Below are 26,138 nucleotides of genomic sequence, written 5' to 3'. Positions count from 1 at the left end.
TGCGGCGAACACGATTTACTTTATTACTATTCCCTTCTCTTTCTGTTTCCTTACGTTCTCTCTCTTCTTTTTTATCCCCTCATATATATTTCTCCCGTGAGGTACAGCCCAATCAGAACTACCTCATGGCTAACCTTCCTGCATTTCGAAACATCCTTTTTTTTTTCTCTCTCTCTCTCGTCAGTCAGTGCTAAGTCGCGATCGCGACGACTCTTGCTGGTTAATCTCCCATAATCCGCTCGTCCGTGTATTTTTCTCATTACCGTCTCGTACACCCGGCGCACCGAAACGCAAATCGTCCCGAACACGGCACACGACCTGCTGCACGTGTAACTGTCGGCCTCACTTCCCTGTGCCGCGCATCTTACGAAACCGTACGTCGCCGCACCGGGGTGTTACCTAACTTACGAACGCGGTCAGCGCCGAGCCGTCCACCCCGCTCGAGCCTCCTTCCTGATTGATTCCTTCCGCCGGACCCTTGAATCTTCGCCTGTCCACTTAAGCAGTACCCGCGCGCGCGCTATAGCACTCCGCGGGCACTGCTCTGTCGTGTCAGCGGCCGCTCGGAGGTTCCCGTCGACGTAATGAAGCCGCCCGTACGTCGCTCGGGACAAATTGCGCTGCGCCAAAGAAGCGCACAGTGCTTCTTCTTCTTCTTCTTGATGATGATGATATAGTAGGGGGGCGGGAAGCCCGGAAGTTGTGCTCTCATGAATATTCACGTTGCGCGCGTATGTGTATACACACGGCGACGATGGCAGCGTATAGTGGAAGGGGCCTCCGTCGGGTTACCGCGGAGGTGGACCCCGGGCATTCATGATGTTGGAGAGGAGGAGGGGAGGACGAGCAAACAGTAACGAAGTCCGCGTTTCTTTCTTTTTCATCACCTCTCCCCTCTCCCCTTTCTCTGGCGCAGGATGAAGAAGAAGTACTACTCCTGGGAAGAGTGCATGAACTTGCGCGAAGTGAAGGTGAGTGCGTGGCGAGTCGGTGGGTCATCGACGCGCTCTCGGTCGTTGCGCAGTCGAAGCAGAAGCGATCTAGCGCTTCTTTGCAGTGAGTTGTGCATACACTATATGCCTCGAGTCTGAAGGACTTCGTCCCTGGTTTGATGACCGGCGCGAGCCGCGAGATCGGGTGCGCCTGACCGCATTCCGGCCAGGTCGAACCGCGGAGAAAGAAACGTTCTCGCGGTGTGTATTCTCGATGGGATTTTTTTTTCTCGCTCCCACAAGCAAAGAAACGGACGCCCGCGATAGTGGATTGAGTGAGGGTTATTGGCAAACACTTGCAAATAGCCGGTCTCGCGGGCGATTTCGAAGGGCCCCTCTTCCAGCTTGAAGCCGCGTATCTCCTCACGACACCGTCGGTGTTGGAAGACCTTGAGTGAAACACGTGAAGCAGCGACGCAATACAAACAGGATAGGAGAAACGCACGCGGCCCCTACGTTCATGGATTGACTGTCCGGTGGATTTGAGCCCGAAAGCGGCGGCCGCCTAATTGTCAACTATGAAACACGTCCACTTGTGGGACGTAGCTATACTCTAAGCATATCTGAACGGCACGCCTTTTGTGTGTACGACTGCAGATGTAACAAACCCTCCTCCTCCTCGTCTTCGTCCCCGCCTTGTCTGATGACGTAGAACATTCCAGAAAATTTATTTTATTAAAAAAATAGTACACGCAGTGGTACACGCAAGAGGAATCACACCACAATCGCATCAGTTTGGCATCGCCATATACACTGTGCCTATTTTTGCTAAGTGCCCGTTCTTGGTGTCATTAACATTCAGTCACCCCAGATTCGTTAATTTTGTACTGGACCTGTCTTCCAGTCTATAGAAACGTGATATTTATGACGCATGCGATGGGTAACGTCTAGGCACCGGCAGGGGAAGGAAGCCCGCCTGAAATGTCATTTTGTGTCTCACAGCCTCGTAGCAACCAAGTACAGGGTAACTGAAAGTGTCAACAGACAACCGGGAATCATAAAAAAAAAAGAAAGTGAGGGAAACATAGTCGGTAAACTAGATGGGAAGGACGGGAACGAAAGAAAAAGTTCATAGTAATTCACAAAGAGTGCAAGCGGGAAATCGGGAGATAAAACATGTGCGATCACACAAAACGGGGCAGTGCCCTGCTGTGTGAAGTCCAAGCTGGTTGCGTGAGGACAAAATCATAGCGACACAAATATTAGCAACGGGAGTTGACATGTATGTGCCTGCCCCAGCAAAAGTTCGGAGACGACTCAGCGCGTCGCAATGGAATGGCGAGATATTCGCCAAAGCCAGAACCTCGGAAAACGTGCACCTTCCAGATGAGCTGCGGCTCAAAGCAGATGGGAGCATTATCTGGTCAGCGGCTGGGACGCCCGGAGTATTGGTGGTTAAAAAAAAAAAAAACGGTAAGACATCAACGGAGCCGGGGTCGTCGCAGGCATAGGTAACACTACAGCATAGAGATAGCAGTTTTAATGGAGAGCAGTGATCAGGGAAAGATAAGCAGAATGCGATATTGCAACAGGTGTAGCAAAACCTGATTAGTTAAAGCAGGCTAGGTGACTATTTGCTCTCGCCGAGTTTCAAAGGGATTCCAGTAGAAATTATTATTATTATTATTATTATTATTATTATTATTATTATTATTATTATTATTATTATTATTATTATTATCCTCTTCCTCTCGTATGTCCAGGAAGGTCCCCATGGTCCTCAGCCATCGTGTTCCGTGTTCGGCAAACAACGAAAAGGGACTCCAGTTGTTTTTCTCCCTCTGTCGTTTGCCTCTATTTTTCTTGCTGCTTCGCGTCTGGTTCATTTACTGAGTAGTAGTTCGAGAGCTGAGCCGATTCCGTGTGGCGTGAATAGGCTCCTTCTAAAAGCGACCTTTGTCATCCATTTTTTTTTTTGTCGCTTTGTTACCAACAGCAACACATACCTACGCATCTTTGCCCTGGCGCTTGTCGTATAGGCGTAATAATGTGTGCTGTTCGTACAGCGGCCGGTGAGCCTTTCGTACGCCTGAACGTCAGAAAGCGGTGTGGACGAAAAAAGAAAAAGCTGAAATGCAAAAGCATGATAATAAAAGATTGGTATATGAGCGTGCATACGTTGCAATATTGCTCTAGTTTTTGAGGAAGCATCAACGCCGTTTCGCCGAGCATCACAGAAGAGCTCGGGTGAATCATTACGATATAGTTGTTGCGTGGCGTTCTGGCTGAATACAGTAGTGCGCAACAGTCTGAGATATTTTTGCATTTTGGGTCCTCTAACCTGAAGTGCTAAGACAGTTGGTGCTGCGCTATGCCTGGCCACTAACCGATAAGGCAACAGCCGTTTGAACCCTCGCTGGCACTTTAAGTTATTCGTGCCGCATAGCCCCACGTCCATCGTGCGCAAGACTTTCGTATAGCAAGGTGCGTCGCAGGGAAGCCGTATACATCAGACCAGTTCGTTAAAATACGCGTGTGCGCTCGCGAAATAAAATTTTGATGCTAACTGGAGAGGTTGAGCCGAGCGAATGGCTTGGCATGCTATTGCAGGCATCATACGTCGCAACACATGCCCAAGAATGAAAGAAAACAGAAAAAGAAAAGTGCGCAGACATCCACTCGCGCACGAACTCGGAAATGTAGTCGACACTGAACACAAAGAATTGAGCGAATGTTATCCAACTCTGTCCCTTTGACTGCAGCAGCGCCGCTCCCTGTTCGGAATTATCAGAAGAAAAAAAACTACACTTATTATCTTAGAAACGTAGGTAACAAATTTTCCTCAGGAAATATGTTTTTCTTCAATAGCTATAGTGTCATATGAAAAAAAAAGTTACCTTGTTCTTTTTATGCAATGGTCACTTCCTTAACTAACCTTTAGTTTTCACGTAGAAACAGGCTTCCGTATGTAGAAGAGCTAAATACCTTCCTTCTTGTTAGCCAGGTACCTTGTTCCTTCGATTACGACGAGGAAGCTCTTTCTGTAGGGCAATTAAAAAGACGTTACCACGTCGTCGCGCGTGATGTCTCTCGCCCCAGCTTCGCTTCTCATCCCATATATTTCTTTTCTTTTTCTGCACTTTTTATCTGAAAATGCGATCACTTGGTCACACCCCGTTAAATACGTTTTCCACGTCCTGCGCGCGTGACCAGGGTGAGCGAGAACGTCGGATAGCCGAGCAGACGTGTAACAATGAACGGTGCTGCATACATATTGGATCGAGCCTTTAAAAGAACTGCCTTTTTAATTTTAATCGCCCCATTGGTGCCCATGCCCCATTTAGTATAGGATCCCTCGAAACACCGTGCTTGCCCATTCCCTGGTGAGAAAAAGAAACGCCAATGAACGGGCAAGAAGAGAGAAAGGCTATACAGAAGAAAGCTGGAATGTCGGCCCGGGGCGTCTAGCTTTTATCTGTAACCACTAAATTATTGGGATGGTGAGCAAGAGATACAGAGAGAGAGAATGGGAGAAAGAAATGAGGGGGGATGTCTCGACTCTTGAAGGTCGTGTCTGAAGAATAAACCGATAGACGCCGTCGCAATGCCAAAGCTACAAGAAGGCCGGCCCTTTAGCGACTCTACGCTGCCTAAAACACGAGCGATTTCTGTGCGCGTTTGTAAGCACTCGCTGCAGTGGACCGTCGGCGGCAATGAAGGACGAAGGAGTCAGAGCGCGCGCAAAAGCGTTCCCGGAAAGTAGCCCCACATTCTCAATTGCGTTGGGTTCGGGGAACAAACAACACAGACAACTTATCTACAACAGCGCTTATATTAAAATGGGGCACCACTCGGTGTTCAGTTTGATTTATTTCCCCGCTTTTCTCTTTCGTGTTTCCACTGGCAAAATCGAAACCGTCGCACGCGGGAGCTGTACGCTTATTCGGTATCGGTTCCGGAAAACCGAAAGCACTGCCGGACTGCTTGGCGCAGTAACACAAGTTCAAAAGTTCAAAGAAAGAGAGAGAGAGAGCATTTTCACAGAATCGGTCGCTTTTCAACCAAAGCAACCGTTTGCGACCAATTTGGTCGCACAATCTCTTTAAGTCGCTGGCGTGGATGCCGCCTAACCAGCATGCAACGCGGCATTACGCAGCCGTTGGGAAAGCTCATCCAGACACCTGCATCGGTAGAGCAGGAGCAGCGCGCATGCGTCGCATATAACCTATAGCGTGCAGAAGTAATAAGCTAGTATACAGGGTGTGCCAACTATCATGCACCAAGATTTTTAAAAAATATGCAAATGCCACGTTGCTGGAAGGAAGGAAGGAAAAAGTGGAGAAGGAGAGGCAGGGAGGTTAACCAGTAGACAGAACCAAGGTGATTATGTTAGCCGTCGCTTGGAGATACACGGATTATTATTTTTGCATTCCGCCTAATTACGTAATTAGTCATAATCAATTAGTCGACTTCTCAAATATTGTAATTAGGTGTAAAGTGTCAATGATAAAATTGTAGGGCAGCATAAAACACTCCCGATGCATCTTTCTGTTGCTCAATATAGCGCCACATAAAAGTGTTTTTTCGATCGTGGAAGAAGCCCGCGAGGAGGAGGAGGAAGTAAACTTTATTGCCCTAGAAAGAGTAATTCAGCGGTCGGGCCGGATGTCTTCATCTTCTATTGGTTGATGCCGATCTCCGGCCTGCATGGTTGGCGCCCCTATTCCAGGGCACCACTGAGCGTGGCTGCTCGTCGGGCATGATCCACCAGCCTCCATTGGAGGCTAGGGTCGCCGCTGGAGAGCACGCTCTCCCACTGCTCCGCACTCGGATTTTCTATTTTGTGGAATGCCTTATTCGTATTGCACTCCCATGTGATGTGATAAAGTGTGGGTATTGCGCCACACCACGGGCATGTGTCCCTGTATTGACCTGGGAACATTTTGTATAGTTTATGTAAATTTGGGAAAGTTCCTGTCTGCAGCTTTCGCCAGTAAACTGCCTGTTCTTGAGTGAGTGTATTGTGAGGCGGGGGATATCTGATCCTCGTCCCTCTATGGTAATTTAGTATGTCAGAGTACGTTGGGATCACTGTCATGAAGTCCTCAGGATCTCTGTTTAGGTCCGCTCGGTTTGTATGCTCGCGAGCGATCCTATCTACCCTTTGGTTGCCCTCAATCTCAGTGTGCCCCGGTACCCAACAGATGGTTGCGAACACACGCAAAATTGCCGCACGACTGGCCGCTCGAGGCACGTACGGACAAAACGAAACCAGTATCACTGTGACGACAGTGATGATGCCACGTTACGCAGGCCACATAGTCTCCTGCACAATTCACTGCAGGGAACTGTGGCGTTAGGGTCTATGCGGAAGCTTCAAGCCGGGTGACTCAGCCAGCGTGGGAATGACAAGGCAGCGCGTGGCTTTTCCTAAGCTTTGTTCTTCTGGCTTCAAGCAGCTTCTGTGACTTGCAGAATTGATAATTTTCAAACAAACTATTGGTTTACAAATGCAACGATTCTCAGTGATGATGCATTTTCGCGGAGTCTTATTGCCGCCATACGTTTAAGAAAAATGCGACTGTTTATTCTAATAAGTGCAGATGAAGCGTATACTGAATAAAGCCGCAAGAACTTCAGAAGAACGTCACGCACAAGAGCTTGAGATATCCTTGTGCTAACCGTCATTCCTATAGATAGCTGACTGATCGCAGCGTCAGAGTTCTATTTAGTAATTTCAGCAGGATAGTCTACAGCGCGGATGCAAACATTAGGTTGCTCTGCCTTGTGTTAGAAATATTGGTCCGATATTTGCTAGATAAAAAGCTGCCAGTGCTGTGTGTTTAGAAAAGAATATTTCCTGTTTAGACAAGAAGTTTATTTACACTATGCACAAAAAATAACGATAGTAAACAAATGTACAAGGCTATGTACACAGATAATACATATGGACACACCAATAAACAAACACTATGCATGTGCGAATATCAATAGCATTTGGTATAATACAGCATAAAGACATTGAAAAGGAAACCAGAAAAATTACCCAAAATTTGCTGTTATAGCTAATGTATGCGAAAGTCTCGATGATCAAGACAAGTAGGGTGGCTCAGCTGCATGGCGCAGGCACCAAGAAATCCCCAGGAAAACAACCTGAGTTTAAATAGTGTCGTTCAAGAAGAGGAAAATCCAAATTTCGGTCTGCCTGAACGTTGCTGAATGCAGCCCCCGCGACCGGGATTCGAACCCGTGATCCCATGGCCAGCGACAGAGCGCCGTAGAAAGAGAGCCACAGTGGTGGCGGGTTTTTGAAACTCGCGAACACGGATCTCCAATTAACGGTCGTGTAGTCCGGCGTATAAAGAGCAGGTCAGCGCAAAGCGTTAGTGCTCGTTCCCGGACCTACTTATGCTGTGCACAGCGAGGGGAAGCGGAAGTCGAGTAGAGCATATCGAGCACAGCTGAAGCTCGTTGGTCGCGCAGTGGTTATGCCTACGCCGCGCCGTGAAATCGACTCGAAGGCGGCAGCGCGATGCGCTCTATACCAAGGAGCGAGTCACCGCGTCTGCTCAAGCAGACATGGCGACCACCCCGGCAATGCCCGAGCAAACAGGGCACGGGGCGTGTCGACGGCACCCTTAGAGAGAGAGAGAGAGAGAGAGAGAGGGTCTGCTGTGACCTCACAGCAGAGGAAAGGGCGCCGTGTAAACAGTGGCCTCCGAGATACAGCAGCTACAAGTTGGTCACGTAAGGTTAAGTTTTGCCATTGTGTGGCGAAGTCTCCATTAGCGCTCATCGCCATCAAACCACTTTTCGTTTGTTGAATGGGCTAGACGCGAAATACGAACTTGCGCTTACGCCAACTAGGCCCTTATTCAAAAAAGATATGTTACGCTTGAATATTTCGTAAGGAAAATATACCGACCAATCTTGATGCTGCATATATCATTAGCGAAGGTGGCCGTCCAATGGCAAAAATCACTTACGAACGAAAGCCTTGGTGAATTCGGCTCCTGAATTCATCTTAGCAACCCCACATGTGACGCTGAAAAAGGGTGGCAAACTGGTCTGGCTGGTGCAGATTGGGCTAGGTGTTGCGGGCTCTCGGAACTCCACATGATCCGAGGTAACCGGCCACGCAATTACCGATGGCTTTGCGGCTAAGGTGTTGCGCTGCTAAACACGAGGTCGCGGGATCAAATCCCGGCCGCGGCGGCCGCATTTCGACGGGGGCGAAATGCAAAAACGCACGTGTCCCGTGCATTGGGGGCACGTTAAAGCACTTCTGCATGGCGGTCAAAATCATTCCGGAGTTCCCCTACGGCGTACCTCATAATGAAATCGTGGTTTAACACGTAAAACCCCAGAGTTCAATTCAACGTAATTAGCTATACGGACAAATTCATTGCTAAATTGCCTGCGTTTTGGTTGCATCGCAACGTCACGTGACAGCGTGAGGCCAATGAAAGTGCGTGCATGAGCGACGCGCAGGAATGGATAGCGCACTAATTTCACTCATTTACATTCCGGTCTAAGGTGCTAGAGCGCGTAACACAATATAACTTTTTTAGGAGTTCAGTTTCACGAAAATCTGCAATGGGCACAGCATGTAGAGTTCGTGATACAGTGTCTCGAAAACGATAGGTATGTTAAACAGACAGCGTGCCTTATTACCCAGCCTTATCACCGTGCCTTATTACTCAAACGCCAACTTTATTTTTCTTTAATTCATTCCCCTTTTCATTACTGTAACCTCATTTGGGGAGTTACGCCTCAAAACAATTTAAATAATCTCTACTTCATGCAAAGATGAGTGGTTCGTTTTATTCACAACTTACCATATCACGAACACGTTTCGTCCTATTTCATCGTGGACCATATTCTTAGTGTTCCTGCTCTTCACAATCACTGTCTTTCTGAACTTATTTTTACCCATTACACAGCTGATTATCAATTGTTCCTATTCACGTACACTAACGCTTCCCCGAAATACGGTTTCAGGCGTTTGATGGAAGAGGCCGTCTGAAGCCGCGAAGATCTCTTTTCTAGAGCCCAATAAATGTTTTCCGATCCGATCAGGCGTTTGATGTTTACCAAGCCAAAAAACAAGAAATAATTGTGGATTGCAGTTATTAAATTCGCAAATTCTGTATCTCTTAAATACCCACCCGGAATTACTGCCTTTAATTGCGCGTTTTTCTTCGTTAAGATCATTCAGCAAGCTATCGAAGGTATATTTTTTTGGCTCTGTTTGACGTTGTATTTGATACTATATTGTTGGATTACTGGTTGCCCATATAGATGTATATTGATTGTAGTTGTGTACTCGTTGTATATTGTGTCTTTGTACTTGAAATCTGGTTGTATATTCTCTTACTGTTGTTTGTAAATGTCCACTGCAGTAGGTAAAATCAACCTGTAATTTTCTGCAGTTGCGCATATATGACCTGTATGTTAATTTCAATCTTGTGCGAGAATATCTTTTGTGGAATGAATGATAACATGGTGCTAGAGGCCTAGTCGGGTGACTATATAATGTCACCCTATGCGCCAAGCATCGTGACAGTCATGTATCGTTAACTAACTGAATAAATAAATAATGACGATTTCTAATGGCATCCCCTTTTAATCGGCGCTGTGAAAAATGGTCACCTAGCCTGTGCGAGCTACTTGCGTAGTATCATATCGTAATCAAGCACTTTGCCTATATCTGCACTACTCGCAAGTTATCTATGCCTATCACCATACAGAGTCACTTTCACAGGGGCACTACCTGTGACGATTCCGCCTCGATCTCTTCCTTTCTGCGTCTGTGTCCTTCCATCTTTCTTTTTTATTTTCTTAAATACTTTAAACGTATTTTGCCTATCTCGACCGCTGTCGAGTTAACGCTCAGACCAGCTACGGACGTTCACCCTATACTCCTGGAATACGCACGTTGCCTACTCTCCTGACTATGTGGGTGCGGAGTCGTCTGTGGACTTTTTTTCCCATGCAGATGGTGATGATGACGACGATAGTTATCTCTGTTCGAATCCCCTTTGTATCGGGCCAGTGATAAACAGTACCCTAGCCTGCTTGACCTAATGCGATTTTACTACATCTGTCACGTTATAGCGTCTTGCTTATTTCCTCTTGATTTTTACGTTCTTCATTAAGACTACCGTCTTTATATAGTACAGTTACCGTGCCCGTAATGACTCCGGTTACGCGGATCTCTTGTCTTCTTTCTTTCCGCCAGCACTCTAAACGTCTCTTACCTATCTCGACTCCTGACCAGTTAGTCTTTCCCTCCGCTTTGAATGTCAGTGCTTCTGGAATGTGCACGTTTCCTACGGGTCTCCCTGGGTGAATAGCCTCGCATGACACTACGATGTGCTGCTTCACACACATGCTTCAATCAAAGAAAACAAACTAAGGAATCCGTTAAATATAATTTGCAGTTCCATTTACATATTGGTGTGCTTTGGAGATGCCTGCGAGCCAGCATTGTATGTTTTGGTCTTGTACAGGAAGTTAGGGTTTTGTTATGCAAAAGAGAGATGGGCATGCTTGGTTAGCATACGAAGGTTATATGCCACTTCCCGGATTATTTCATATAAACTTTGCTTATATATATCCAAGCTCATCCTTCTGCGAATGTTTGCTCCGGTATGCTTTTGTCCTTGCTTCAGGCATCCAGCTCGGGCCTCAAGTAGCAGCGCACTGGTACAGATTCTCCCTCTCGATTTCTTTCTTGTCGCAATTGTAAATCTCATTCAACTTTTTTGTTTCAATCTTTTGCATCCAATTTACCGTCTCTTTCTGTCCCTCTTTCTTTTTGGTGACTGCTGGTTGTCTATTTACACTTTCAAGTACCCTGTACTTAGTTTGAACGACTTTCTAGACCACCTCACCTCACTCTCCATTCCGTGTCAACGCTTTCGAGGTACAGATATTTGTGCACTTTAGCTGCCCGTTTCTTTTCATCCAACGTTCCTTAGTGTTTCTATGACTTCAACAAGAAGCCCAACCTGCGTCACCCTGCAGTGCCTCAATTGTGGTTTTACTGTGGGCCCTCGATGCAGATCTGCCCACCGACCTTTGGTTAACTTCCAGCCGCGACGGGATGTCTGAATTAAAGCACGGAATTGTATTTGCGAATGCTGGCACCATTACTCCTTTCCAGAATTTCTAGCCCACTTTAATGTAAGTTATTATTATTATTTTTTTGTAACTCCAAAGTGTTTTGCGCTGCTCTATGTGAGAAAGGGTTCTTTCTATGCAGCACAGCTAGAGTACACTCTAGCGCAGCCGTCGGTGACGCCCTCCCGCGGACGATGAACTTACTAGGGCAATCTGATTGGACGCGGCGCGAGATCCGAAACGTCTCGACTGGAGACGCGCCGTCGCTCGCGATGACACGCCTCGTTCCCGCTCCGCCGACCCTCCGTTCCATCCAAAAAGTAGCGAATTAGTTCGACTCCTAAGCCTCGCCGTGAGCGACCGACCTCCGGTTGAAGTCATGGTGCCGCACTTTCTTGTTGACCGTGCATTCTTTCGACCGGTCCGACACGGTTCTTTCTTTCTTTCTTTCTTTCTTTCTTTCTTTTAGAGGGCGGGTTTACTCGCCGTACTGTTTCCGGGGTTCGGTTTTCTGGGAATGCGCTGGCGTGCGGGAGTTACGCTTGCTGTAGTGATTATCACACCGAATTAGTGTTGCTGCGTGGATAGCTGGAAAAAGAGACCAATCAAAGCAAAGGCACACAAGGCGCTAAGATCCGAAGGAACACTTTATCTACGTTCGAATGAATGACTACTGCAGAGAGGAGAGCGGCCATTTTTTGTGTAACCTGCTGCATGACCATACGCCAATCGTGAATCACGAAGCCTTATGGGCTCATCATCAGACACGCGAAGTGCTCATCTCGTTGCCAACCAGAATGCCAAATGATACCGTGCTACTGTGTATTGGTTTCTGCCACAGTACATCGCATACGCAATTCCGAAGTTGTCTATGCAGGCACATTCCCGGTGGTCCGTGTTGACTGCTCAGGAAAACAGCAGTAAGTACATACCTAGTAGCCAAAGTTTACTCTCCTTAGGAGAGTCAACTCCTTAGGTCGGAGTAGCATTCACTAACTCCTACAGCTATCGTATTGGAATGGCGGACTCACCAATGTGCGCTAAGTGTGAAGAGACCATCAGTCATCTTTTGTGCCACTGTCCTCACTTTTATAACCAACGTCAGACTCTCCAGTGTGCCTTGAATAGACTGGACGACAGGCCATTTACAGAAGCAAAGATCTTGGGAGCCTGGCCTCACAGTTCGTTAGCCCAGAAAGCAGTTCGAGCGCTTCGTCACTACCTGAAGGCAACAGACTTGAGTGCCCGACTATAGACATTCCGCACCTAACTTAGTGCATGGGAAAGTGCTGTATAGACTCATGTTTTCTCTCTCTCTCTTTCACTCCCTATTCCCCTCCCCACGTGTAGGGTAGCAAACTGGACTCAGTCCGGTTAACGTCCCTGCCTTTCCTTCTTCCCTTCTCTCTCTCTGATGGTCCTTCTGGTTTTTATCGTGCGAGATCAGCCAACGTACATCTAAAGTGGGCGAAGAGGTAAAAAAAGCTATCGCTTAAAAAAAATACCAAAGATGTTCCGTCTGTGCCTTTTTCATAAGTTATTTCATCACCCACTATCACGCAACAAACTTATTTCCCCGCTTCCGTATGTATCGCTAGACAAGATCACATTGGTAAGGTCGGCATTCCATTATGCAGATCCAACGCTTTCTTGCAGTCGTTTGTACCACGCACTTCCAATGAGTGGAATCGCCTTCTCGCCTCGACGGCCACCATCGCAGATCGCCAATTATTCAAGAACGTCATAGCTAGCACTCTATAGCTAGCAACCTTTTTCTTCACATTGTTCAACCTGTACTCACAAACGCCATAGCTAACTTTATATATCTAGGTGACATTTGTTATTTGTCATTGTATATATATATATATATATATATATATATATATATATAGAGAGAGAGAGAGAGAGAGAGAGAGAGAGAGAGATTTCTGCTTTATTAACTCCTGTTTGTTGAACTTACCCGTTTTGCTTGTATCCACTCCCCTCTACAACGCCGTAATGGCCCTGAGGGTATGCTAAATAAACAAATAAATAAAATGACAAGTTGGAAATGTCCCGTCCGTGTATACTCATTTAAAACTCCTTGCGTCTGCGTCAACGTACTCTTTTTTTTTTTTTTTTTCAAGTCAATTAGTCCTAAGCGCCTCCATTTCTCGCAGTCTCTGCAAAAGCTGAGCCACGCCAACCTGGTCAAACTGAAGGAGGTGGTGCGCGAGGACAACACGCTCTACTTCGTGTTCGAGTACATGCGTGAGAACTTGTACCAGCTGATACGCGAGCGGGACGTGCCGTTCCCGGAAGCGGCCATCCGGGCCATCGTGCAGCAGGTGCTGCGCGGCCTGGCCTTCATGCACAAGCACGGCTTCTTCCACCGCGACATCAAGCCCGAGAACCTTCTCTGCATGGGGCCGCAGCTCGTCAAGATCGCCGACTTCGGGCTGGCGCGCGAGATCCGCTCGCAGCCGCCGTACACCGACTATGTGTCCACCAGATGGTGAGCCGCTCTTTTGTGCGTGCGTGCGTGCGTGCGTGCGTGCGTGCGTGCGTGCGTGCGTGCGTGCGTGCGTGTGCGCATGATTGTGTGCGTGTGTGTGCGCGCGTCGGCTGCCTGAGCCTGAAAGTTCACGTACTAGGTGACGTCATCGGTCAAAAGTATGTTCCCCATCCGTCGCCATTGCTATGAGTGGTACTGGCCAATACTGCCAGGACTATATGTCTCGTGCACCAGAGCACCCAAGAGGGTGGACGTTGGAACAGCCTTCGCCGTTGCAATTGACAGTGCAACGTAGGCGTAATGCGGAGGTTGTGGGTTCGCCTCCCACCGGCGGCAAGTTGTTTTTTTCTTTTCGTCCACTTTCATTCTACTTTGGCTTATCAGTTCTACACATCAATTAACAACTGCAGATGATTTCCCCAGTGCTTTTCTTGGCTTTATTACCTGTTGGCTCCATATGCGTGTGGCTAACAAAAATCGGGAAACTCGGTTCCCCTTCTCGTTATTAGCCTGGAGGAGGAGTTTTAAGCGGCAGTGTCATTTGTGCTAATCTCCGCTTCCTTCCAGTTATATAATGCTTTCGCATTAAAATATGTTCTCTGCCAATGTTTTCGCGCGAGGCCTCGCAGAAAAGCTTACGAAAAAAAATCTGTGGCTAAATTAGCGGTAAATGCGAGAGAAATGCGTAAGCATTACGTCGCACCTCTTTGAGGTCCCGGATCGACGATTTAAACCGCGTTCACCCCATTGCAACGTATGGTTCAAGAGCTCACTCGACACACGCCCTGCTTCTCCGAGGAGGTAAGCGCAACTGGCATTGGTGCGTAGCAAGCCGCTGTCATTTGCACTATACATACATGAAAGGGGAAAATTGGCATCCACCCGAATTGTAGCACGAGGCCACGAAGGAAGACCCGTAGAGGTTTGTCAGGAGGAAAGCCTCGCAGTTGAAGAAAAATTCGCCCTGATCTGGGTCAACCGCGACGCTTTCTGTCTGATTAACCCGTGTGGGTTTCCTTTGTCGCTTCGTGCTATAATTCGGGTGGATGCCAATTTTTCCCTTTCATGTACTTTCCTCCGCGCCTTGCAGGCTTCTGCAGAACTGATTTGACATATATATATATATATATATATATATATATATATATATATATATATATATATATATATATATATATATATATATATATATATATATATAATGTCCCACACTTCACACACGCACTTTTTTTTTCCCACTTTGACATTTATATAATGCGCATGCATTGAAGGTGTGTTATGGCCACTCTTGTGAGGATCTGTCACTCTTCGGCCAAGTTCCTTGCTCGGCGAGTCGCATCTTGACGCACCCCGCGGTGCAGCACCACAAGCGAAACTCGCGCACTGGCGCAGGTACCGCGCCCCGGAGGTGCTCCTGCGCTCGACGACCTACAGCTCGCCCATCGACCTGTGGGCCGTGGGCTGCATCATCGCCGAGCTGTACACGCTGCAGCCGCTGTTCCCCGGCCGCAACGAGGTGGACCAGCTGTTCCGCATCTGCGCCGTGCTGGGCACGCCGGACCAGCGCGAGTGGCCCGAGGGACACCAGCTGGCCGCGGCGCTGCAGCTGCGCTGGCCGCACTTCCCGCAGGGCTCGCTGGCTGCCGTGGTGCCCAGCGCCAGCCGCGAGGCGCTCGTCCTCTTGCGGGACCTGCTTCGCTGGAACCCGGCGAGGAGGCCCACCGCGCTACTGGTGCGTGTACGCGCACGTCAAGGAGTTAGGCCTCCCGCGTGTATTGAGCGCCTACGCATGTTGCTCTTCTTTTCCTCTTTCCTCCCCTCCTTCCTATCTTCCATTTCTGTGTTACTGTCACCTCCATTCTGAAGAGTAGGCAGGCGTTGCGCCCCTTCCGGTGGCAGTTGCCAGCCTGCTCCTCGCTTTCCCTTTTCCTGTTAATTGTGTATATGTGTTAAAAGCAAATAATAATAGTAATAATGCGGCAGTGACACTACATACCTTTCGCCGAACGAAGGACTTGGGAGAATGGGCGGTCAACATTTGTCACGTGGCTGTGGCGGCAAAGCCACGGCAGGCCAGATGGTATTACGAGTATGGCAAGAAAGAAATCTGGAGGGTATACGGGGATTGACACCCCGCGCCTCTTCCGCAAGAAATGCCACGGGGTGGAATCAGTGAAGCGTTTACGTAAAGAGGTGCGTACAGGTTATTTACAAGCCTCGGCAGTGCTTCGTGCACAATATGGCTGCCCGAACCAGCGGCGCGTTCTTGTTGTTGTGTTGTTGTTGTTGTTGCCTCAAAACAACAACATCGTTTTTCCCGCAAAATCATCTTGTTTGTTGACAGTCAGCGCGTGTTCAGCACCGTTCTCCACTGCTACGCGTAACATCATGTACTGTGAAACAAAGGGCAGTGAGTGCGTTGCTATTCGACGCCTCCGAGCTAGCTGCCCGAAAACAAGAATACATACCGGAGCAAATATTCGCAACAAGATGAGGCATGCGTTTGTTGCGGCAAAATTCCAGAAACGACTCGACATATCGACCGTAACGGAATGCGAAGGTAATTCACCCAGCGAGACCCGTAGGAGACGCCCTCTTTCCTGAAGCGTTGTGATTCAAAGAAGATGGAAGGAATTAACTCGTCAGCAGACGAGATAAGCAAAAGACGTTTAAAGTATTGGTGGGTAAAAAAAGAAAACATGGAAGAGATCGATAGAACTGAAGTCGTAACAGGCGTTGGTGGTAATAGTATTAAACTTTATTGAACAACAATGAGCAGGCGAAAGCCGTCTTTCTAGGCGAGCAGCGTCCTCAGTCCACGTAGGTGTTCAATATACCAGAGATGAAGATTTTGATGAAGAAAGAAAAGACGAAGGAGAGATAGCCAAAACGCCAGACTGGGATAAATGTATTGAAACCTGATTAGATCAAACAGGCTAGGTGATGACTGTTTGTCGCCGCCAGGTTTCAAAGAGAGTCCCAATAAAAAATGCAATTACCATGCAGGCAAGTGCGGAATAAACTGTAAACAGCTTTGTGGTGGGCATGTTAAGCGTACTTGGAAAACGTTACAACGCTGGCAGACATGGGACTAGAGGAATACACAGACACCGCAGTAGCACGACCGCGCAGCACATCCTTGGCCGTGTCTGTCAGCGGCATCAATTGGAAACAATTTTATTTGGCGAACTTGTGCCCTCTGTAAGGTACCGCTCATCGACGGCGACAGCAACAAGTGTGGTCGGCGATCGTCGAATCAGATGACGGTCGCTTGCGTCTGGACGCTCTTATACACGCGCCATCGAGTCTTCCGAATGCGCTCAGGGAGACGAGGTCAATTCTAGAACGTGTCACAATAATCTATTAGTGCACCTAAAAACTGATACACGATACAAACTGACACACGTAGTCTCTCCGGAAAGTATGCTACTCTACGCTCAAGAATCAGTTGTCTGTGATATGGCGAGCGCGTTCCAGCGCGACTTCAGAAACGTGATTAAAGCCGCGCAGACAGCCAGAGTAAAACTCGCGTAAGCCTGCGTTCCGTTTTTTAAGACAAAGTCATTTTCTCCTGGTTAAGCCTTCTTCTTGTCGAGAGGTATGCGGCCAGTCGATTGCTCGTCGCTTAAGCAACAAAGACAGTCTTCTTTCTTCGTGCCTATCTCGTGCCATGCGTGGTAAGCAACAATACTCAAGTCAGTACTCGGAGCTCATGTCAGTCAGTCAGTCAGTAACGAGAGCCGACTGCGTTTTCCCGAAAAGGAAGCAGGGCTCGCCCAATGTGCGCTTGTAATCCTTCCGTAAAGCTTCCGTTCAGTCGGCGTCGTGCGGAAGGCGATCAGCGGCTGGCGATGGAGAAGCCCTTCTTGTGGTTGGTTCTCTTTTGTGATTGGATGACGCGACCCATATCTCTCGCAGCACTGCGTGGAGTCGGTGGGACGGAGTAATTTATCCTTTCCTCATGCGCCTAGTTCATCCGTCTGCGAGGGTCGTCTTCCACCCACGACATATCATTCATGCAGAGAAGCATCCTTAGAAAAAAAAAAAGAAGGATATTCATGTCAGCGAAAGAAAAAAATCATGGGTCATTCCACTCTGTGAAGGTGGATGACCATCGAAGCTGTTAACACACGGCTCAGAGGTGACACAGAATTTCGAACAAAGGTACGAACACATTTATTGTCTTGATCGGGTGTCAGCGGGCGAAAGGTACGCACACACATTTATTTATACACATTTGCGTGGACGGCTATATATATACATATATTTATCCTCTACATTACGAGAAGGATGAGCCATTGCATTTTTGCTTGCTTAGAGGGGTACGAGTCCTTGCTGATGATGATATTTTTTATTTTTTTGTTGACGCAGAACAAAAATGCACGGAAGCCTAGCCATAAACACCTTCGCTCCTTCGCTGTAAAAAAAAAAGAAAGAAAAAATGTGACGCCGCGGTGTGTGTGCGTGTGCGTTTATATGCTGCCGGAGGGCTAAGGAAAGAAAGAGAATGTTGTGTTTCCTTTTATTAAGACAGGCGTGGCAATGTGTGGAACGGGAACGCGAGAAAAGAATTACAACACTCGTAATCACTGTAATTGTACCTAAGCTAGAAACGTTAAAAAATCACCTTTATTTGGACGCTAACGATGCTCGCGCTACACGTTGTATATCATACAGCGCAATGTATCGACGGAGGGCCTCACGCACTTGCAATGATCGCACTCTGCGCTAGCATAAAACATGCAGACAAGCCACTGTTTGCAGACCGCCGTTATGCGCCGTCCATTTAGACGACATTGATTACTTGTCCCAGCAGTCAGCTGCCACAAATCGCTACTATGACAACACAATAAACGTATCAACAGCAAGTTAAACGAGTAGCGTTCGTTGTTTTGTCACTCACTACGTGACCAGAAAAAGTAGGGCAGCGAGACGACCTATAGTTTGAAACGTGGCCCGGCCGCTCACCTTTCGCGGTTCGCGTGCGTTTGGCACAGTCGTTTCGTGTTGAACGTTCCAGCGGTTAAATTGCGCTGATCGTGGTTTGGGTGGTTGTTTCTGTTTCTTTATTTCCCGACAACAGGCACTGCGTTACCCGTACCTGACGGGCACGCCGTCGACCCATTCGCAGTACCCGTCGCCTCACAGTCGCCAGCAGAGCGTCGCTTCGCGCCGGTCACACGTCGGACACGTAAGTAGACCACATGCATATTTGCGTGACTGCGGCCACGTGCCGGATCGACCGCAGTATCGACCGTCCTCGTCGTCGCCGATCAGCACCGCAGCCGAAAGAGTGGCTACGAGACAACGTGCTTTTTGATCGGTGCCGCGTAGTCGTGTGAACGTTTTGCTTACTGCTTTGTTTCCCTTCTTAGACCTGGCAATGTTTATTACTTCTGTGTTCTCTGCATGATAAATGGGACGCTGTCATTCAGCGCTGCATCGTCGGCATTCGGAGGCCCCGCACTATGACTGTCATGTTTACAACCTGATGTTCTCAGTTGCCGTCTTCTATAATTCAACTTTCTTGTGCGTTTTCTAACGGATGACATCCTCGAAACCAGTTCTGGAACACCACCCTCTGTGTACTCAGGAGGTGGCACCGGGCACGTGCCCTCCCCCCCCCCCTCCACCCTGAAATTTCTGTGTCAGTCTGCTGCTTTCCCAGCCCCCTCCCCCTTCCTCTCCCTCTCCGTCCCAAACCCCCAAAAAATGTCTGGCTGCGCCACATCCTTCGTCAGTATTAAGACACTTTGTAAGCATACCAAGCATATTTATCATCATACTTGGGGAACTGGCGTTCTTGGTGTCTGAGCGTATGTTTCGACTGCAAGTAAGTTTCGGGCAAAGCAGGCGCGGATATAGGATAGCAAGAGAACAGAGCGGGGCTCACCAAACATATAAAAATAAAACGAGGACTGGTCTCACTGGGCGCTCAGTTTTGCTAGCGCACGAGTGTTCTGACTGAACGATCGATATTTTGCTCGCACATATGCTTTGTTTCTTGCTGCGCAGCACACCAAGGCCAAGTCATGCCCGTGTATTAGAACTGCCTGTGTTATTCCGAGGCATTCGTGCAGTTGAGCAGCGAGGCTGTAGCAAAGACCTTGCGGAAATACATAGACTCTTCTGCGCGGCTCAAAAAAACTTGCTAAGAAAATGTACATTTTCAATCCGCCACCCCCTTAAAAAAATTAAGGGCAAATACCAGAAGCACGCGTTATTCAAAAACTGATTTCTTTAGTGAGGGAAATTGCTATATGGGATTAAAAGTTCACTGGATAAAACCAAGGCTACCGGTGTTGAATTTGGGAGGGTTAACTCCACGTATATCTGAAAACACACTCTTCCGGAGCGTACTGGAAAATTTGTATCATGAGTAAAGTGTTCCCGATGTCTTGTGCAGGTCGGGACAGTCAGTGTTCACATTCCGTTCGTAGAACCCTCGTTGTAGACAGATACGATGACGGTACACAGGCGGGGAAATGGGGTAGCACTAATGTAATGAGGGGGGGGGGGGGGTGAGGGGTCTGTGGCCAGACTGCTCGGAACCAACCCAGCTCGCGTGAAGCATTACAGGCGCTCGACGTTACGAAACGGGAATAAATTTCCGGCGAGAATACCGGATTGCCAAGGATGCATATTTAAAGAAAGGCAATATGGTGTTCTCAGCCCCCTCCTCTCGTAAAAAAGGCACGTATATCGAACGGGTTTGGTCGCGGTTGATGTATTTTAACGTAGTTAGTTAGTTAGTTAGTTAGTTAGTTAGTTAGTTAGTTAGTTAGTTAGTTAGTTAGTTAGTTAGTTAGTTAGTTAGTTAGTTAGTTAGTTAGTCTAGTGTATCATAAATATGTTAATGTACGCAGTTACTTACATGCATAATAACTTCGCGTAAATCCTGTCGTCTGTAAAACGAGTGCACTCGCAGGAGCGGGCTTCTCCTCTTAAAGCATCTTATTGTGGGAAAGCCAGCTTTCACAAATGCTTTTCTTTGGGGGAGGGGGCCTCGCCAAAGCCCTTCTGTACGAAAACTGTCGCCCGTAATCAACCTTCAATGGAGCACCAAGCTCTGCTAAGCCTTTTCGTATTTCTTCCGTCGGCTCTACACATCCTCCAAATGCAAGTGTGGCTTCCCAGTTTCACGTTCAATAGGGAGACGACATGCGGCGAAGCCAGCTTGTCGTACTGAACGCCACGGCGAATATTTCTGTGATTCGTTTGTGGCTTATTAACTGCGAACCGCCGAGGTAGTTTGGTGTCTATGGCGCTTGCGCTGCTGAGCTCGAGGCCACGGGCTCGACACCAGCCGCGGCGGGTTCATTTCGACGGGGACAAAATGCAAAGACGGCCGTGTCCTTACAAGGACACGAGTATTAATGAGGACACGAGAGCGTTATAAGGACACGAGATTTAGGTGCACGTTAAGTAACCCTACGGGGTAGAAATTATTCCGTCGTCCCTCATTACGGTGTGCCCCGTAATCATGCCGTGCTTTTTGGTACGTAAAACTCCGTAATTTAATTATTTTTAATAAAAAATAATCGTAGTTCCGCCCGAAAGGCGAAGCACTGATTGCAATAGCTAATTAATAGATAGCTGTACGAAGTAAGGACAGTAGTTTTATCGGCCGTATAAACTTGTAAACATTCGCTTACTAACCAAAGTAACAATGTTAGAATGTGTATGCGTGACTTAACGAAGACGTAGAAAGAAACAGACACACAAGAGACAGCGCTGTCTTTGTGCGTCGGCTCCTTTCTACGCCCTTGTTCAGTCGCGCTTACACATTCTTTCATGGGTTCGAACCAACGAGCTCGTCAACGTATTTTAACTAAATTAACCAGCCCGGTGTCACGCGCGCACAGGTAAACGTGAACGCATCTCGCTCGATGAGCGCGGAAACTCGCTGTGAAAATTCTGGAGTGAGGAATCGCGGCAGCAGCAAGCGAATCGACCTTTATGCATGTCTCGTTTCCCGGGAGGGGGGGGGGGGGAGGGGGGAGGGCGCTCTGCCCCTGCTCCGGAAACCTTCGGAGGGGGCTCGGGCCCAGGATGGCTGTCGCTACCGCTTGTACTCGTCGTATCAGGGCCAGCCAGACCTGAGGCTGGGAGCGACGGAGGATCGCCTCCCACTGCGCATATGTTGGTTGGGGGGATTGTAGAGCAGGGATATTGATAGTTTTTGGCACTTAATCGTGACGTGGAACGTAGTCGGTGGTGCACCGCAGCCTGGGCAGGTGGTGGGGTATAAGGTTGGGGAGAACTTGTTGAGAAGGAGGAGGTTCGGATATGAGCCGTCTCAGGTATGCGGCTTCATTCCGGCAGAAGGATTTGCGTGGAGGGTGCTATCGCAAGCGCCCCAGTCTCCAAAAGTAAAAGTCTAGAGTGTTACGGTATGTGTTGGGCAAATTCTGGTGGGCTTGATATGGGTTGCTCGCCTCACTGCCAGGTGCCCGGCAGGTTAGCTCTCGGGCAGCCGCATGAGCGCGGTCATGCATTGCCCGACAGTGAGGCATGAGCAGCTGTCCAAATCAGCCTGGTACATGGTATTGAGGGATCTGGAATGGCGGGAAGCTTACGTGTGCTGGTGAGAGCGCGATCGGCTTCATGAGGCATATGACCCCAGAGATAGGCTCGACATGCGCCATCATCTGTAATGATGATGTCATCATTATCTCTTTCATCTGAAGAACATCGTGAAGGGACAGATGGGGGCAAAATCCAAACTGTGTGTGGGAGAAGAAATTTTGCATCTCCAAGAAAAGTTGAAGCCGTTTTAGGATTACATACTCAAGCAGCGTTCCAATGCACGACGTGAGGGAAATTGGCCGTAAATTTTGGATAGACAGGGGTTTTCCGGGCTTGAGCACGAAAGTGATCTCGGCACGTCGCCATTCCAGAGGGAGAGTGCCGGCGTGCCAGTGCTGACTGTACATAGCACAGAGCGTTTCCAGGTGCTCATCCGGGAGATTTCGCAGTATGGCCGATGAAGTATGTTGCAAAGCCAACACAACGCAGTTCAGTGTGCATGCTCAAGTTGAGATTCAAGGCTATATACAAATCTGTTTTCACGTTTTTGATGTACATGAGGTAGGAGTGTAGACGCAGTCCGGGTTCTGTAGCCGCAACATAGATGAATCAATGCAGTAGGGTACGCGGCACGTTTCCGGTTTCCGTAAGGTACGAGCACGAAATCGTGAATGAGAAATTAGTTTACGTTCCTCTGCCATGTGCAAGGTGCTGTGATGGACAAACAGAAACAACAGCATTCACGTTCCTTTTGAAGGGATAGCTATACAGCAACGTCGCGACATGTCTGCGAGAACACCGGGTGTGTCGTTCTCCTGCAGGGTTAGGCCGACCTTAAACTCAAAGCACCATTGAGGATAGCCACCACACCGAGGACATACCTATCCTTACGGCGTCAAAGGAAAACTTTCTACTTGCGCAAAAAATAGAAAAGAACGAAAGAGAAGAGAGAGAGAAAGAAAGAGAGGCGCGGCACGTGCAAGGCGTGTCATCAGCTCTAGGCTTCAAAGTCTGGGGAGGAACGTCAGTTGCGGGCACTGTTCGAACTTCGAGGCCTTTGCTGAGGGGCATGGTGTAAGAATAGGCTGAGGGGCGAGTTGCTCGCCTGCTCGCAACATTGCTTTATGACAATGTTACCAACGCTCTTAAAGGGCCCCTCACCAGGACTGGCCATTTTGAGCTGACAAGCGCATAGCATACAATGTGCGCTAACGGTCGTGTTAGCAAAGAATTACATCGCTACGCGGCGCGGAAAGGTCTGAAATTTCAATCCGAACGTCGTTTTCCCTTTCCCTCGCGGCGACCGCGCTCCAAGCCGGACGGTGACGTAGTTGTGTCCCTGCGCCTACGTAGTCGTGTCCGCAGTGTGACGGCGCTCGTGGTGACACGTGACTTCGAGAATTACTCAAGGCAACATTTAGTTATTTGTGTGATCTGCTGTTTGAATTGATGAATTGAAGTTCAGAGAAATAATAAAACACACAAACGCAACGTCTGCGTGTTTTGTTTTTGTTTTACTTCGCACAGAAGCAAGAGAGATCTACTTCCGCTTCGTCTGCTCGTTCCCACGATCGTGCATCATGTGCGCAGGTGCCGAAACTATGACATTTTCTACCGTGTTCCAGAGCGAGATCATGCTCTGCGATCGGCTTGTTCTGCCTCAGTATTCGTGTAGCACTGAATACTGAGTCATGTGTCCGCAAGTCATGTGTCCTTGTGCACAGCGCGCAAAATTGTGCGCTGCGCGAAACGAGACATCGCAACAGCTCACGCGCAACGCCGTCAGCGGAAGTGCGCAGTGCCGCAAAAAAGAAGCGAGTAGAAAAATAATAAACGCGGGACCCGTGACGCATTCGTCACGCGATCCTTGAGGTCTGGTAAGGTAGAACGCAGGCAAGGAATTTCGCTTGCGGAGCCTGGACGGGGCGAGTGGAGAGAGTCTCGCTATGCAGTGGAGCTCGCCTTCTGAAATCATGGGTTCGCGGCACTGAAATATTTCTATCTCGGCTATTAATGAGCTGATTTGAAAAAATTTTGCGGCAGAATGCTCCCTAGAGGACACGTAAAAACTTCCAGTGTATAATCAAAATTTGCTATGGGGCCTGGTGAGGGGCCCTTTAAAAAAATTATGCGTGGCTCTGCTATCGCAAACACCGGAGACCAGCGGAGCTGGGGAAAGGCCAGTAAAGTAGTGCCAAACTGCGCACTTGGTCTAACTTTTGCTGGGCTTCCCCCAGCTCCGCTGGTCTCTGGTGTTTACGATAGGAGAGCCACGCATAATTTTTTTTCACTGCGAGAAAGAGGACCGCCGAAGCGAGCGCGCGGGCTTTTATCGAAGAGCAATGACGCCACACCACCTGTGTCTCCGCCGCGTCGCTCCTTCTCCCCCGCTAGGCACCACCCACCCTCGCCTCGCTATGCTGCGCGATGCTATTTTTATACTCTGCTTTCACTCTCTCTCAGCTCTCTCCCCCAGCTCGGCGAAGCTGCGGACGTCAAGAGAAACCCAGCGAGGTTCTGACAGCTCCACTGTAAAAAAGATGTTGCACTAGGACGCTGCCTCGACAGCGCTCCACATCTTTCAGTGCATAGCGACGATTCCCGGACGCAGCCTAGTGAGCGGCTGGACGTACGTGCAGCATTCACAGACGGAGAAAACACAGCACTCAACGGATACGATCGTTTCTGTCGCCCACGCGTTGTGTAGTCGCACGTGCTCTTGAGCGTGTACGTGGTGGGCCACCAACAAGCCGGCGCGTTGCAACCTTCGTGCAGGACCAAGGGTCCGGGGCGGCCCCGCAGCGCGGCGGAGGCCGGCCTCTGTGGGCGCTGTCCGATAAGCCGCTGGCTGTGCGGCCCTCGGCCAGGATGCACGACTTCGGCGCGCGATGGTAGCTGCTGCTCAGTCGGGGACAGGTACGTTTTCATTGTATAGGGGTGTTTGAACAGCGAAGCTTGATTTCTGTAGTATAGTGTCGCCCCCTGTCAGATCTCTGTGTCATCGCACATGTATGTTTTGTAGTTGTTTAACTAGATGGCGCACCCCCCTTCTGTCATGTGACAAGCTTGGACCAATCGGGAGGTGTCATCTAGCATGTGAAGCCTTTATAAGTAATAAACGGCCGTGGGTCGGTCGAGTCTTCGTTCCGGTTTTCAGCGGGAGCAGTTAGCTCCGTGTCTCCTTCACTGCGCCGGCGCTAGCCGCGCGTTCGCCCGTCGGGGCCCCCCGCTTGCCTGCCGCTGCCGACACAACATCTTTTGGCGACGAGGATGGGATTCCCGCAGCGGTTCCGACCGAAGCCCCGGGACACCAACGAGCTTCGTAAGTGAAGCGACCCTTCCCGTGTTCGCACGGCAGGCAAACGCCGCCGACGCACTTGGCGTCGCGAGGCTTCCGAGCCTAGGCCTTCTCGCCCCCTTTGTTCTTGCCCCATTCCTGCGGCGAGCTCCGGCTTGCCTCCTGCACGCTACCCGGCATGGCTTTTACTGCGAACCTTCCCGTTTTTCTTGAAGTGCCCGGCCCACCGTTAATCCCTTGGTATCGCTGGAAAAAAATTTTTCAGGCCCACCTCGAAGCGGCCGGCGGTGGCGACTGGACGGACGCGCGACGAGCGTCCGCGCTCGTCAGCGCTCTCGGGCGTGAGGGACAACGGAAGTACTTCGCAGACGAGGAGCAGGAAGCAGCAAGGCAGTTAACCGGCGCAGCGTCACCGTCAAGTGAAGCAGCAAGGCAGTCGACCGGCGCAGCGTCAACGTCAAGTGATGCGGTCCCGCCAGCGTCAGAGTTTCCGAGACTCTTGGAGCGGCTTGACCGGCTGTTCGCCGCGTCAACAAATGTCCTGGCGGAACGGCACGAATTCACCAGTCGGAAGCAGTTCGACGGAGAAGGATTCCTGGAATTCGTGACCGCATTGAAGGAGAAGGCGGTACAATGTAACTTCGGCACAACCTATGGCGAGCGCGTCCGAGACCAAATCATACATGGGGTAGCGAACGTCAGCGTTCGCGAAAAGTTGCTGGCTCACGGCGAAACCCTGACCTTGGACAAGGCAGAGGAA

The 26,138-nt window shown here is 49.1% G+C and overlaps 1 protein-coding gene across 2 annotated transcripts in view; it reads left to right on the top strand.

Annotated features, from left to right (window-relative positions):
- Positions 1-26,138, top strand: part of LOC126528033 (serine/threonine-protein kinase ICK) — a 60,226-nt gene that overhangs the window by 26,038 nt on the left and 8,050 nt on the right. Inside the window, exons 2-6 of one of the 2 annotated variants that reach the window (XM_050175882.2) lie at positions 917-971; positions 13,217-13,551; positions 14,944-15,283; positions 18,635-18,742; positions 24,856-24,996. In XM_050175882.2, the coding sequence (XP_050031839.2) occupies positions 917-971; positions 13,217-13,551; positions 14,944-15,283; positions 18,635-18,742; positions 24,856-24,975 (958 nt within the window). In that variant the 3' untranslated portion in view covers positions 24,976-24,996. The remainder of the gene's footprint in view (positions 1-916; positions 972-13,216; positions 13,552-14,943; positions 15,284-18,634; positions 18,743-24,855; positions 24,997-26,138) is intronic. The other variant, XM_050175883.2, reaches the window with a different exon arrangement.

The sequence above is a fragment of the Dermacentor andersoni genome, chromosome 9 (genome assembly GCF_023375885.2).
Source record: "Dermacentor andersoni chromosome 9, qqDerAnde1_hic_scaffold, whole genome shotgun sequence".
In the NCBI taxonomy this organism is placed as follows: domain Eukaryota; kingdom Metazoa; phylum Arthropoda; class Arachnida; order Ixodida; family Ixodidae; genus Dermacentor; species Dermacentor andersoni.
Note: the sequence above shows the minus strand (reverse complement) of the source record. Positions and strands in the feature narration are given on the sequence as shown.